The sequence below is a fragment of the Eretmochelys imbricata genome, chromosome 8 (genome assembly GCF_965152235.1).
Source record: "Eretmochelys imbricata isolate rEreImb1 chromosome 8, rEreImb1.hap1, whole genome shotgun sequence".
In the NCBI taxonomy this organism is placed as follows: Eukaryota; Metazoa; Chordata; order Testudines; family Cheloniidae; genus Eretmochelys; species Eretmochelys imbricata.
In genome coordinates this window covers 97,233,905-97,248,724 of record NC_135579.1, presented here as the reverse complement: position 1 = coordinate 97,248,724, position 14,820 = coordinate 97,233,905, and the positions used below count along the sequence as shown (strand labels likewise).

The following is a 14,820-nucleotide window of genomic DNA, read 5'->3' as shown; positions in this document are numbered from 1 at the left end:
GTACTGGGAAATTCCAGTGTGGTGTCCCTTCCCTTAATCAACTCATCTCACCTCCCCCCCTCCCCCTTTTTTTTTAATTCACATCAAAGTACAGTAAAAATCCATCACACTTACATGGTGATGCTGGATGTTTTATATATTTGTCTTTATCCAAGGTAGTTAAGTGAATTTTATCAGATTTACTTGTCCCACTGTTTATTTCAGGTGAGTCAACTTTCATTTTCAGAGTGTTAGAAATCTAAGTATTACAGCTTTAGTAGTATAGGACATTCTTTAACTGGTTAATTGAAATGATTTAAGTCTTTCAATTGTTAAGAGTCTTTAATTAAATTTATTTGGGGGCATGGTTTTTAAAATTCCAGAGCTCTGCTCCTAGAAGCTACTGTAGCAATTTCAAACACCTAGCTAGGAACCAGGGAACTATCAATTTGTGAACTTTTTTTAAAAGCAGTGTAGCTAGCTGCCTATTATTAACTATGTATTCCAGCTCTTGTCTCATACTCCTAGAATTTAGTGACATGGGTGTACACTATATTTCTCGTTGGCAACTTCAAACTGAGTAAAGTAGTTTCAGGTACTACTCCTGCTCCTGCCAAGTTGATATTTTTTAAAGTAGAAAAATGTTAGTGAAAATATTTTGTTCATTTTTTTTTGTTTGTTTTTTTAAAGGGAAGTATTTACATGGAAACTTCTGGTTATAATATTACAGCAAGTTACTGGTCCTTGCCAGCACCAAGTACGTCATAGCAAACCACACAAATAAAGGCACAGAGTTTATTTGTGGTTTACATACAATACAAAGAGGAAACATAAAATAACTTTGCATTCCAAAAATTGATAACGAGTTCTGAAATTAATTTAGGCCAGATCCCGTAACCAATAGCAGTATATGCTTTCCCTTTCAGGCCTGAACACCTACATGTACTAGGCCAAATAAGTTTCTGTTGTAATTACAAGCAGGTGTAGTGCCCACTTAAAATGAACTGAGATCAAATTCTTTCAGCTGGACCACTGTACTGGTCTTTCATTCACTGTGTACCTGTTCTGGATTTGGACCTGTTGCAAAGGGCTCTCTCTCCTGACAGCGTAGTGTACAATCCCAGTCTCTCACATGACTTTAGTCATTCATAGCCTTACCAGTCTAAAAAGCCTTATTTTTTTGTTAATGAAACTATTCAATACCTTAATTATCCTTGTAAAACTGTCTCCTATGGAGTGTCCAGGAATGTAGCAGTGTCCATGGCAAAGAATTAAGCTTATAGAATTCAATATTTAGCAATTTCAATAAGTTTAAGGTTCTGCACCTCCATTTTACTTCCTAAAGAATCATGCCCTGGAATAAGGAAATCCTTGGAGGGCTATTCCCCAATAAACTGGGGTGGACGTTTCTCTCTGAAGGCAGCCATCCCTTCCTGGCGGTCTCTTGTAGGAATATTCTGCATTAAAATAAAAAAGTTTCTTTTGTAAAGGTAGGCAGCCAATACTGAATTAAAATCACTGTCAATATACTTAGACGTAAAAGCTTTTATGGATATTAAATCAACATGTCAGAAGTAAGGAGGTCAACTGCCACATCTTACAAAGAGGAAAAGGTTAAATAACTTTCAGTGTAGGGCACAGCACATGAGTACCGGATACAGTCCAATGGACAATGCCATTGAATTTAAGGGAACTGTCCTCTATTACGTATAGGAAGATCCATAAGCCCAAAATAACTCATTGTGAGGATACAAAGAAAATATTGCATGCTCCTGAAATATTGTTTTCAACCTAACCAGAAAATACATACAGGCAACAGGAATCTAGAGTCCAACTCAACCAGCCCCAAACCATCACAATGTAAGGGCCCATGCTAGAAATTGTATATGTGGGTACATATGGCTAAATTTAGTTAAACATGCAATTCTTTTTCAGTAAGATAATCAAGTTAGGGCTTTGGTGGGTGCAGGAGTCCAACTAGCATTCACGGGAACCCTGTTAATGGGAATGTAAAACTTAGATCCATGTTTAAGGTCTTGCTTATACAAGAAAGTTATTGTGGAATAAGTCAGGGTGTGAATTTAAAACAGAAGAGTTATTCTGCAAAGTCTGTGTGGACACTCTTATTCCAGAGTAAGTGTGTGCCTTTTTGTGATTTAAGATTAATCCACTTCTGAATTAGTTGAACTGATTCAGAGTAAGAGTGTCCATAGATGAGGTTATTGCAGGAAAGTTATTCTGTAATAGCTACAATATAGACAAGCGCTAAGGGACTTCAGTAAGTTTTCGAATGTTTGTATGAGTTTTAGCCATTAAACTTCTTATCTCATAGAAGTTGTGAGGCTATTACAGTACTTAGGAAATGTACAGTGTGATTTAAAAAAAAAACACAAAAAACAGCACAACATACCTGCGCATAACACATTCCCTCAATAGCCATCCCCGATGCAATATCCACCTGAAAAGAAGAAGTGATCTCTGAAGTACACAGCATTCAAACTGCAGTACACTTTTGAGTATTTTCCATGATTAAATGTCAGAGTTAGTAATAAATTACTAACTCTAACCCTAGCATTACTGTTCTAGTATTTACAGCGAACACAGAGTCCGAATCCTGCTCTACCACACTGTTAATTTTGTTCATGCCTCAGGAGCCAATCTTACAAAGAGACTGATCCCTTATTGAAAACAGCGATTAGAATCTGTTTACAGAACTTTCTTCGACTGTTCTAAACATTTTTATTGCAGTTTTATGAATGGCTCTTGAATTTTTTGCTTCATTGAATATTTCATAAACATTCTCTTGGCAAAAAAAAAAGTTACCTCTATCCCTCTGTTTATTGCCAGTTTACCCATTTTCACAGCTATGGGAGCCTTTAAAACAAAAAAGATAACTGAAGTCAACAAACTTAAGTCAGTTATTCACCCAGCTTTTTCCAAAGACAGTCTCTTGTCTTCAGGAGTTTGCAGTAAAGCTAATACTATATATAGCCAAAAAAGCTAAGACTGTCTACAGTTCATAATAGAATGTACTTTTAAGTATTCAAGCCAAAGTTTTCAGACTTGAGTGCCTAAATATGCATTCTTGCCTACATACATGGCCTGATTTTCAGAGGTGCTGAGCACCCACAGCTTGCACTGAAACAGCAGTAGTGCTAAGTGCCACTGCAAGACAAATTAGCAAGACAAAAATCAGCAGATTGAAAGTCATCACTTTTAGGGCTGGATGTGTACAGTGCCACCACTTTAGAGAAAGTAGTCCCAGTACACTTATTTCAAACAGTGTATGCTGGTCATACGTGTTTGATGCACAGAACAATAGTGTCCTAATGCTAAGGAACCATTAGCTATGTCTCCTACCATTCCTCATAGAAGTAAAATACAACAGCTAATACAGTGGGAGAACATTAAGGCTATTTTGATGTAGTCATTCAGATCCCATTCATGAAGAGGAAACAAAAATAAGTTCCGTTTCTCATACTGAATTTCAAAGATCTGATTTTCAAAGCTTGCCTCCTTTTTGCTGCTGTAAGCGATGACACCTAGAGGTCTGATTGTGCCCACAAGTCAGCTAATAGATGTCTACATTGCATCATTTGCACTTGCACTGAATTGAATCTGCTAAGAGAGTGAGTCGGCTGAAGATGCTTTAAGAAAAATAAGTCCCCCAAGATTTCAGTATGTCATGGAAAGAGTTAAGAAGCTAGCCATGTCCCACAAAGTAGCCAAAACACCTTCTATAGATGAAACACATGAGCCAAATAAACAATACTGACCTGAGGAACAATTTCTTTAGCTAAGGTTAATGCTCTCTGGTAAGCAGCATCCCCTTCATCATTCTGTGGCACTGTGTGGTTTACTAATCCTATTGAGAGTGCTTGTTGTCCATCAATCTGTCTGCCAGTGAAAATGAGTTCCTTAGCAAGACCTATTCCAATACAGCGGGGCAGGCGTTGGGTTCCACCTTAAGACAATATACCACATTATGCTTTTCTGAGAAACAAATAGCGAAAACCACTCCAATATATTTTACCTGTTTATACATGTGAAAAAAATGGTGTTTTAATAGTACTAGTAGTAACATGCACTATAGCCCCTGTCATCTGAGAAGCTCAAGATTTTACACATTAGGTCACAGCACCTTGGTGGAGTGAACAAGTATTCACACATTGTATAAAGGGTGAAATGGTCTACCTAAGATCACTGGAAGTCAGTAGCAGAGCTCAGACAAACTGCAATTGAGATCCCAGCTCCTTGCTCTGACTACTAGATAACACTTCCTTTGTTATAAAAGGATTTTCATCAAGTACAGCCCTACAGTAAAATTCACATTTAGCTGTAAAAATACCAGAAGATTTAATGAAGCTAGGTTACCTGCACCAGGAAGAAGTCCTCTCGTGGTCTCAATCAGGCCCATTTTAGCTGATGAAGCTATTTTTAAATAAATTTTTTTAAAAAAATTATTTTCTCACAACAGAAGATAGCTGTTAACATTACTAAGATAATTTTCTCTCCAAGAATGCCAGTGGCTGAATCCCACTAGAGTCAATGGTGTCAAGTGGCTAAATTCCTTTCACACTAAACATACATCACTTTGTATTGAAAGGTATAAAAATGTAACTAAAATGAGTGTGCCTGCAGTGATTAGTCACATTCTGCGATTTCTGTGGACATGCTTATGACTGGGGCATACCATTTGCTAAGCAAACTAGAGCTACGGATCTTGGCGTAAACACTTTTCTGACACACGCGTTTGTTCCACAAAAAGAAAAGGTAAATTGATTCCAGCTTTTGCTGAATAAAAGTGTTTCTGCTTATCTACCACCTTAGCACCAGCTGGAAAGTGACCTCTGTGCAAAGTGGATCTTTAGCATTCATTCATTCTGGGCATCTTGCAGCTAGACTCCATTCTCAATTGCAGATTAGCCTCAAATATTATTTCTTATTGCTTTGAGGTGTCTGTTATACAATCAGAACATTTCTCTTTTAAAGCAGCATTAAGTTACCAAACGGCTATCTTGGGAGATTTCAGGAATAAGATGGGCCAGGTTACTACATTAACTTCAGGTAGCCAGAGAGGATGGGTGCTACAGTCAACCAACCCCAACTACAAGTTAGGTGGAGATGAGCCTAGACTTAAATATCCTTTGTAGCTGACTGCTTCCAGGAAATCTGGCATTATTTTCCCAGGAAAAAGGGAACTAAGGGCATGATATGAAGATTCAGAAGGGAGGGAGGAATTAAAGCATTTTGCTAACTTTTTTTAAAAACCACACCCATTAATTTATATGCCATGTTTACTCGAGATATTAAGCATTTTCATATTAAGCAATAAGGAGGAAATCCGATAGCACTGTAAGAGTTATGTGGGGACACTTATTCCAAAGGCAGGGTGCACTGAAGAAGTTGCAGTACCTCAATGGGCTGGGAGCCTCTAGAAGAGATTCTTACTCCTCCTGAAATGGATGCAAGTGGGGAGGAGGTTTTGGTTCTCTCTGACTTAGTCTTGGAATTAGCCTGACATCACCTTGTGCAGGTCACTAGGTGATAAAGTAAAAGTGTCATAATTCAGCTTGCCACATGATCTGAGATAATGGAGCTGTTCTGAAAAGAAATAGGTCTCTGATCTTGTGCAAGTTACGAGTACATAGGGATGGCCCAGTCCCTCTGTTGATGTACTTTCTAAAGGGTCTGTTCTCTCTCATCAGTGTGCAGGGACCTCACTGCCAAAAGTAGGTTAGACCAAACCAGGGCTGATAAGGGGTATATGGTTAATGCCCAATAAACCTGCTGTTAGTGGGCATTAGCCATATACCCCTACCACCAACTAGAGATTAACCCCTTCAAAAAGAATTTTAGTGTCACTCATATTGATACCTCATCTAAAATTGTTTTCCTTTTTAAACAAAAGACATACAGCTTTCTCAAATAGTTAAACGTCACCAAAATTTTAGGCAAGTGCCTATTGGTTTCATTCATCACACAAGTTCCTGTCTTAGCTTATCAGAAAAGGAACCAAACAGCCTTTAGCTTACTTTCAAATGATACTTAATTAAAACCAGTGATTACTTTAAATATCCCATATTTGGCAGTGCACATACCTGCTATTCGAAGATCACACGCTAATGCCAATTCCAATCCCCCACCCAATGCATAGCCTTCTATTGCAGCTATTGTGGGCATAGGCAGTGCAGCTATTAAAGACAAAACAGATTTGAAAGTTTAATTACAGAAGCGGTTTTTCAGTGAGTATTTCATGTAATTACATCTCAAATGTTCCAAGTTTGATATGTTGCTACAATGATTTCAAATGATAAAAGTTGTGCTTTTTTTCCTTCCTCCTCTTTAAAAATGGAGATACATTAAATGTGAACATCCAATTGTTACAATGAAACAGTCAATGAACAGATTCTACACCTTGAGGCACTCTCCACGTTCCATTTTATATGGCTACAAATGGTCAGTCCCCACTGCTGTCCAATTCAGCTGAATATTACATACTGCATTAAGTATGTTTATGAACATTACATAAGCCTCCCTACACTTGTGAGCTAGGTGAGTATCTCTCCCATTTTAAAGTTGGGGAAATCAAGGCACCTAGTTGTCAAGCATCTCTTGCAAAGAAAAAAACAAACAAATCACATTGAGTGAATAGAAAAGTTGGGAACAGAATCCAGAAGTGTTATCTTGAAGTTCCTGGCTCTAACTACTAAACAACATTCCCTCAAACATCCTTTGGTGCTTTGTAACATGAAAGTCCCATTTGGGTACACGTACTTTGTATAATACATTTATCTTCTTCTTACTGTTACTTTGATTGATATTCTAGTCATTCATTTGTCTTTTAAACATCTAGCTAAAATATCTCCGTCCAGGGACAACAGAACAATTCATTAATACAAGAATAGAATTGATTGTTCAGATCCACACTTCTTGTCTAAACAGAGGTAAAATCTTCAGAGGCTAGTCCAACTAGAAATTGACTCAATGATCCAAGCTCCTTTACTATTCTATATAGGTTCTTGTATCACACCCATCCCTGTAGTATCTGAGCACCTTCCAGTATCACGCATTAAGTGACATGACTAACATCTGTCATGTCTGGTTCATTCTTCCATATCCTCTCCCACAGGGGGAGAATTGTGTGTGCTATGAAGTGGTGTTGTTTTTTTTAAGAGTGTATTTGCTGTGCTCATTTCTCCTAGAGCAAGGTAGCTCTAAGAAGTGCACCTTGCACTTGGAGCAGAAGGTGGTCCTTAGAAGGTCTGTGATGGTCCTTAGTTCCTTAGACAGAAGTTCATTCTGCAGTCTCAGACCAGGCCCCAAGAACCATCTCTTGCATGGATGAGTTTTACTCTTTTGGGGTAGGTATCCTTATAAAGTTTCCCTGATATAGCACCCCTGACTGCCTCCATGGTGTGGACATATATAGAGATACATGTTTTATAACTCATCATTTACCAATTTCATCCATTAAACTTCTCAGCCTATGAACAAAGTGTCCAACTTCAGTATCATTCATTTGTGCCCGCTCCTTTAAATCAGCACCTAAAGCGTGAGGAAAACAAAGAATTCAATGATAGAAGAAAGGTAACACAGGCAGTTGAGCAGCAGTGCTTGACGTGGCTATGCAGGAGAGTCAAGTTCAAAAGCAATCTTGGGATGCCAACTCTAAACTACTAGAGCTTAGGTGCAGCATTGCTGGAATTCAAGCATTCAGGCTTTAAGAATGGTTGTGGAGTGCTCTGCTCTGTTGCTGTCTTTGTTAGATAGTTCATAGAGCGGCACCAATTTCTGTGTCTAAGGAGGTTAAATCTCAAAATTGCAGGGTGGGGCCCTGCTGTGAGCAGCCCATGGGTCTAAGTGGAAAGAAATGGTAAAATAAAGAGAGAAGGGCTAGTCTTCAGGTGTAGCTTGCTCTGCCTGCTGAGGTCTCAATTTCTAAAGCAGGGAGTTACATATGCCTAGCCAGGACAAGGGAATGGTTTGTTCCTTATTATCCCTGCAAAGTCAAACTGGTTTCTTAAGTTTGTTTTTACATCTATTGCTCAACATAGTCTAATCTGTACAACATAATTTGAAGGTAAGGTGTCTATTTTTAATATCAAGTGACAGAACATTTGTTACATACCTGCACAAAACATGCCTTTTACTTCACTTTTAAACACTACTACACGGATCCTTTCATCACAACGGAGACTTTCTAGAGCTCTGAATAGCTAAGAGTTTAATCAAGAAGAGGAGTTAAGAAAAACTGAATGTGTCAAGCATATAAATTACTATGCATGTTTAAATGACTGAAGACTCCTATATTTTGGTAAAAGTTTCATTTCCTTCTTCTCTGTGGGCATAAGGATCTCTTAGAAAGCCAGCCTCAGGGATGGCCCATACTCCACACATGGTTTCTACAACCCCCTTCTGAAACTCTTAGGATTCTCCTCTTCTCAATCCCATCCACAGAGGTTTTTCTGCATCCCTGACTGTCCTTCCTCTTCAGAGTGGAGCAAGGCTTCCGCTGAAACAGGTCAGTCCCCAATTTGACCAGAGAGGCTGCGTCTGCCCAACAAAAAGTCTCCTTTTCCCAGGGACTAAGCTGCTTTTTGACTACTCCCAGCCCCTGCTGGCCTAGGAACAAAGGACATAGCTCTAGTCTCAGACTTGGATCTCACACATGGCACCTCGCTGCAGCAGGTCTAGACCATCAAGCTGAACCCAGCCCAAGCTGTTAGGCCCAAACGATGGACCTACATGGAGAGTTGCTTTGGGGTGAAGTTCTGATACCTTCCAGACCCCTTCCATTTGTTGATTTTTGAAACCCAGTCCTACTGCAGGGTGGAAATTAAGCAAACCAAACACACTTGTTAGTCTAATAGTGAATTTGCACAGGTTCATTCACTAACAGTAAATTGTAAATTTGATTAAAATAAAATAATGTACTGGATACAACAAGGATTAGATTGCCAAAAGTAAATACCAGGGAGATTTCTGAAAGTAAGCAAGATGGGACCATTCTCAAGGCACACGTATTTTTTCGTGTAACAATCATAGCAACACCTCTTTAAGTGGAATCATTTAGTGTTGTTACAAAAGCCAGTCAAATCATGCTCCCTATCCAGAATATTTTTGATAGTTCAAAGTTCTCCTCTGTTAGGAGATTAACAACAATAAATTCTTGCTTCTTTCTTTGGTGCATCTCTGATCTGTGAGTTCATTTTCCCTAGCTGACAACACAATATGCTCTAAGTTTTTCCTCTTTGATAGTGGAAATCTGAGATTATGAATGGCCAGGAGCTACTAGTGCCTGAAGATAAGGGGAAGAGGAGACACTGCAGCTCTGGAAGGCACATCCAACAAAAATGTAGCAGTGTCCCCATCTTTGAAATGGAAGCAACTATACTTAACCTATTTTCCAGCCTCTTTAGAGTGGTGAGAATTAGTTTGTATGTGTAAAGTCTTACACATTAAAAAAATAAAATAAAGCCAAAGTAAAAGTGATTGGGTGCTTAAGTTTTCTCTTCTGCAATTACTATGGCCATTTTACTTCTACAGGATACATTTAGATACCGATCACAATTCTAAACAATGTTTACAGCCTAGAGATAGAGAGGCAGATATACTTACCTCATTAACAAGTACTTTTCCCAGTGAATTTTTGGCATGGGCTCTGTTCATCAGGATTTCAGCAATTCCTTTAGTAAAAAAGAGAGAATTTCAGTTAAATATAAATTGTATCTTTAAACAAAATGTGACATGGCCAGTCTTCTTGGAACAGTCGCCCCAAGTACTGTAACTCTTCCTTCTTGAGACTTTGTATAAAGATTTTTTAAAATATAAAGTAGGCTGCTTAAGTGAGTGAGTTTTAAATGGAACACGCCAGACCACATTTGTGAAAGGCAGCACTACAGAATCATTGCAAGGTTACATAATACTGCAAAAATGTAGATAAATAATCCTTTAACTTAAAAGTGGACCTCTTGTCCAACTTGGCAGTTCCAGGTGTTCTTTGCATTTTTTTAAACCTAAGAACAGAATGGATCCATTTTAACAGTTCCATTCTGCATTTTCTGTTTTGCTTTCCTCATACGGTCTTCCTGCTTGGATTAGCTGTTCAGGTATTTTCCTTAATGGAGAAAACCTTCTTCCCATACCAACTGCTTACAGGAGAAGAACAGTGCAAACTGGACAACATCAGTAATGATTCACTGTCTAGAGCCATCTGGAAACTGCAAATCCATTTCTCACAACTAAGCCTTTTGTGTAATCACTAGTTTAAGAACCAGGGGCCTTGCCTTGCTCAAGGTTCTCAAAGTCCAGCCAAAAAAAAAAAAAAAAAAAAGGCAACACATTGTCCGTAGAATATTAACATACAGCTTCTCCCTGTGTCATGCTGTTCTTGAAAGAAAACCAGCCTCAGAAGTGAGGTGCTGTAGTGAAGCCATTTCCAAAGTTTTCACTGGTGCAAAGCAGAAAGGGGACATGGGTTCTATTTCCAATACCCCATGCATTCTGTGGGGATGGGCATTAATTACTTCCTCATTTATTTACAGGCATTTCTATTGTGCTCATCACCTTCTCTGAGCTTCTCTTGAGTGAGAATGAATAGGTGTCCCATCATCACAGGATGTTATGAAGTATCATTATCCCCATTTTACAGCTAGGGAAAGTGAGGCAGAGAGGTGAATTGACTTGCCCGAGGTCACACAGGAAACTTGTAGCAGAGCAAGAAATGGAACCCAGATCTCCTGTCTCCCAGTGACTGACCATTGTGAATGTGTACAATTCCTTTTTTCCTGGTTGGGCTCTTACTCCTAATTTCTCTAGTCCTGTCCAGCTCCAAATTTGCTCTATGATCCTGTTGCTGTTGTACATGAAGATGCACAACAAAATATACAATGTTAGTATTTTCTACTACTGCTAGAAGATCTTTACATTTAAACCACTGGTTTGTGACTGGCTAGCTGGTGAGGGATCACCATCGACCAAATGGAAGAGAAAAGTCAGCTAGCAATAAAGGCTTGTACAACAGCTGGCATAGGGCTACAATGGGAGCTAGCACTAGGACAATTGTACAAAACCAAAAAATTGCAGAAGAAGCTAGAGAACCTGTTTTGCAAATCCCAGAAAAAGTTAACCTCCTTGAAAGCTTGTTTTGTGGAAATCTTACCTTATCCTTAAATGGACCTGCAACTCTTCTCCTCCAACCCTAAGGTTATCCTACCTTTATTACTGTACATTACTGACATCAGAAAAAAAATTAACAGAGTGAATTTAGAGAACAGATTATTTATATTCAAGTTCGTTGCATGCTTCCTGCAAAGCTTTTTCCTAGTGCCCATCTGTTTTGGGTCTTTGTAGTTGTACCTGTCAGCCAGATGTGGACCAAATAAAGGACAAAAAGATTGTAGAAAACTTTATGAAATTTGCAACCTAAGTAATCACCTAGCAGGGTGTTTCAGCCCAAGCATAAATCATTCGTGTTCCAGCTGCACTATGGAAAACTAACCTATCATGTTTCAGAGTAGTAGCCATGTTAGTCTGTATCTGCAAAAAGAACAGGAGTACTTGTGGCACCTTAGAGACTAACAAATTTATTTGAGCATAAGCTTTCGTGAGCTACAGCTCGCTTCATCGGATGCATGCAGTGGAAAATACAGTGGGGAGATTTATATACACAGAGAACATGACACAATGGGTGTTACCATACACACTGTAAGGAGAATGATCAGGTAAGGTGAGCTATTACCAGCAGGAGAGTGGGGGTGGGGGGAGGGAAACCTTTTGTAGTGATAATCAAGGTGGGCCATTTCCAGCAGTTGACAAGAACGTGTGAGGAACAGTGGGGGGGGGGGGGGAGGAAATAAATGTGGGGAAATAGTTTTACTTTGTGTAATGACACGTCCACTACCAGTCTTTATTCAAGCCTAAGTTAATTGTATTCAGTGTGCAAATTAATTCCAATTCAGCAGTCTCTCGTTGGAGTCTGTTTTTGAAGGTTTTTTTGTTGAAGAATTGGCACTTTTAGGTCTGTAATCGAGTGACCAAAGAGATTGAGGTGTTCTCCAACTGGTTTTTGAATGTTATAATTCTTGACGTCTGATTTGTGTCCATTTATTCTTTTACGTAGAGACTGTCCAGTTTGGCCAATGTACATGGCAGGGGGCATTGCTGGCACATGATAGCATATATCACATTGGTAGATGTGCAGGTGAACGAGCCTCTGATAGTGTGGCTGATGTGATTAGGCCCTATGATGGTGTCCCCTGAATAGATATGTGGACACAGTTGGCAACGGGCTTTGTTGCAAGGATAGGTTCCTGGGTTAGTGGTTTTGTTGTGTGGTTGCTGGTATTTGCTTCAGGTTGGGGGGCTGTCTATAAGTAAGGACTGGCCTGTCTCCCAAGATCTGTGAGAGTGATGGGTCGTCCTTCAGGATAGGTTGTAGATCCTTGATACACATGTAGATACACACTATCAGAGCTGTACCCAGGTCCTCCAACATGGTTGCTTTTCAGGCAGTAGATAGGAATTGTTTTTTACCCCATCTCTGCTATCTATAACTAAATACATACATACAGTTTGACAACAGTTCTGGTGCAATATTCCTGGTTCTGCTTTGTTACACAACAACATACTGCCCATATGAACTGTGTGGATACGCCCAGAGTGCATTAGAAGTGGGTTTAAAATAAATTCCAGGGCCCAAATCTCTAGCTGGCCTAATGCTAGTTGTTATTGTCTGGCTATTGTACAGTTTACTCCTGCCTATACAGACCTGGCAGGGTCAGATCATGATTGGGCACATGATTATTACCAGCTGGTAAACTGGACTCACGAATTTATTTGAGCATAAGCTCAAAGCATAAGCAACAGCTCACTTCATCGGATGCACTGTGTGCTCTGTAGCTCAGGCGGGGGCTTTCTGTTTCTGGGTTGTTGCAACTTCCCTGCCGCAGTTTCACAGTCTGCACATTTCAGGAGAGTATTTGCCAGCTGCGATTTTGGAGTAGGGAGGAGAGAAAGCACCTCTCCAGAGTTATTTCGTGTAGCTCGGAAAACGGAGTCATTTTTGTGGGCCAAGACTTGAGTAGAGCAGGGGGAAAGGGAGGGGAAGAGAGCTGATTCCCCCCTGCAGCTACCTCCATTCTAGAGAGGAAGTTGCCTGGCCAGCACCAGACTTTCTACCTCTCCCTCCCATGGGACTGGAGGGGCGGGTCTGGACTCACCGCTGCTTTCCCCGCCGTGCACGTTGACCAGGATCTCCTTCCCCCCGGACGAGGATCTCTTGCTGTGGCCGCCGGCCCCGCCGGAGTGCGGCGCGGCGAGCGCCCTGCACCCAGCTGCAGCTCTCCCCAGCCGAAGCATTGTGCGGGCTTTCAAGGCTTTCAAAGCGACAGCGGCGGCTGCTTCCTCCTGCGCCTACCTCCAAGTTTGGGGAGAAGCTCTGCTGCGCCACCCACTGGCGGAAATGCTCCCTGCAGCCTCCAGAGAGCGGGGGAAAGTAGAACCCACCATTCCAGCAAAATTGCTACTGGGCTTGGCTCTGATTTAATGGGCGGCAAGACCCCACTGTCCTGCTGGGAGAAAGGGGGCTCAGAAAAGGTTGCTGATTTATTTAAATGACGGTGGGAAGCTACGATCAGAAATGGCAGGAAATACTGAGGGACTGCAAGGAGAGGTGACAGGTTATATAACCCAAAAGCTTTTCTCTCACCAACAGAGACTGATCTATTAAAAGATATCATCTCACCCACCTTGTCTCTCAGGTTATATGAGAGGCAGTTGCCATCTACACAATCTATGGCTTTGATCCTGCCAACCCTTTAATTTTAAGCATTGCAGGGGTTCATTAAGGACTAATTAACTCATTTGTCATTAAGTACTAAATAACTCATTTGGGATCAGAATTAATTATTTTAGAAAGGCTATGGAAGTTAATCCAGAAGGAAAAACTCACTGTATCTATACATTTTTAGAAATACATTTTAGTCTATTCACCTCTCTGCCTTGCTTTCCCTAGCTGTAAAATGGGGATAATGATACTTCACAACATCCTGTGATGATGGGACACCTATTCATTCTCACTCACGAGAAGCTCAGAGAAGGTGATGAGCACAATAGAAATGCCTGTAAATAAATGAGGAATAATTAATGCCCATCCTCACAGAATGCGTGGGGTATAGGAAATAGAACCCATGTCCCCTTTCTGCTCTGCACCAGTGAAAACTTTGGAAATGGCTTTGCTACAGCACCTCACTTCTGAGGCTGGTTTTCTTTCAAGAACAGCATGACACAGGGAGAAGCTGTATGTTAATATTCTACAGACAATGTGTTGCTTTTTTTTTTTTTTTTTGGCTGGACTTTGAGAACCTTGGGCAAGGCAAGGCCCCCAGTTCTTAAACTAGTGATTATTTTTTTGGTGGAAGGAGTGATTAGCTGACACGAGAAACAAAAAGATCTACAATTTATCTGACAAAAATGCTATAAAGAAAATAGTAATTTTGTGTTACAAGAATCTGATCCCAAAATATTATATTTACTGTGACAGACAATGATAATAAAATGATATATTCATGGGAGAATGGGGCCTGTTCTCCAGCCATGGGACACAAATAAATTCCCATTTTTAAAAAATGTAGTTTCTGTGATGGGAAAATGAGGGGGACATGTCCAGTTCAGTGGGGCAGGGACATGTATGAGCAGAAGAAAGGTTTTGCGGACTATAACACAAGAACTGGGGCTTTGTTTCCTTGTTCTACCACAGACTTTCCAAATGGCATTGGGCAAGTTGTTTAACGGTATTTAGGCACCTAACTCCCAAAGGATCTGAGCCTTAATCTCTTT

The 14,820-nt window shown here is 40.2% G+C and overlaps 1 protein-coding gene across 1 annotated transcript; it reads right to left on the bottom strand.

Annotated features, from left to right (window-relative positions):
* Positions 1-760: 760 nt before the first annotated feature.
* Positions 761-13,571, bottom strand: ECHDC2 (enoyl-CoA hydratase domain containing 2). Its single transcript, XM_077824601.1, has 10 exons — positions 13,203-13,571; positions 9,601-9,668; positions 8,111-8,198; positions 7,441-7,527; positions 6,081-6,173; positions 4,354-4,410; positions 3,756-3,943; positions 2,803-2,853; positions 2,390-2,437; positions 761-1,436 (listed from the first exon to the last, which is right to left on the bottom strand). Exons 1-10 carry the CDS (start codon positions 13,339-13,341, stop codon positions 1,359-1,361), a joined length of 897 nt encoding a protein of 298 aa, XP_077680727.1. The 5' UTR covers positions 13,342-13,571; the 3' UTR covers positions 761-1,358.
* Positions 13,572-14,820: the final 1,249 nt, after the last annotated feature.

Bases quoted from the DNA above. Each gene is read 5' to 3' on its own strand.
- ECHDC2 (XM_077824601.1), bottom strand. From the start codon at position 13,341: ATGCTTCGGCTGGGGAGAGCTGCAGCTGGGTGCAGGGCGCTCGCCGCG. The intron at 4,411-6,080 runs GTATGTGCACTG...ATTTAAAAATAG, and splicing joins GTGTGATCTTCGAATAGCAG to CTTCATCAGCTAAAATGGGC. The intron at 2,438-2,802 runs GTAACTTTTTTT...TCTTCTTTTCAG, and splicing joins CAATAAACAGAGGGATAGAG to GTGGATATTGCATCGGGGAT.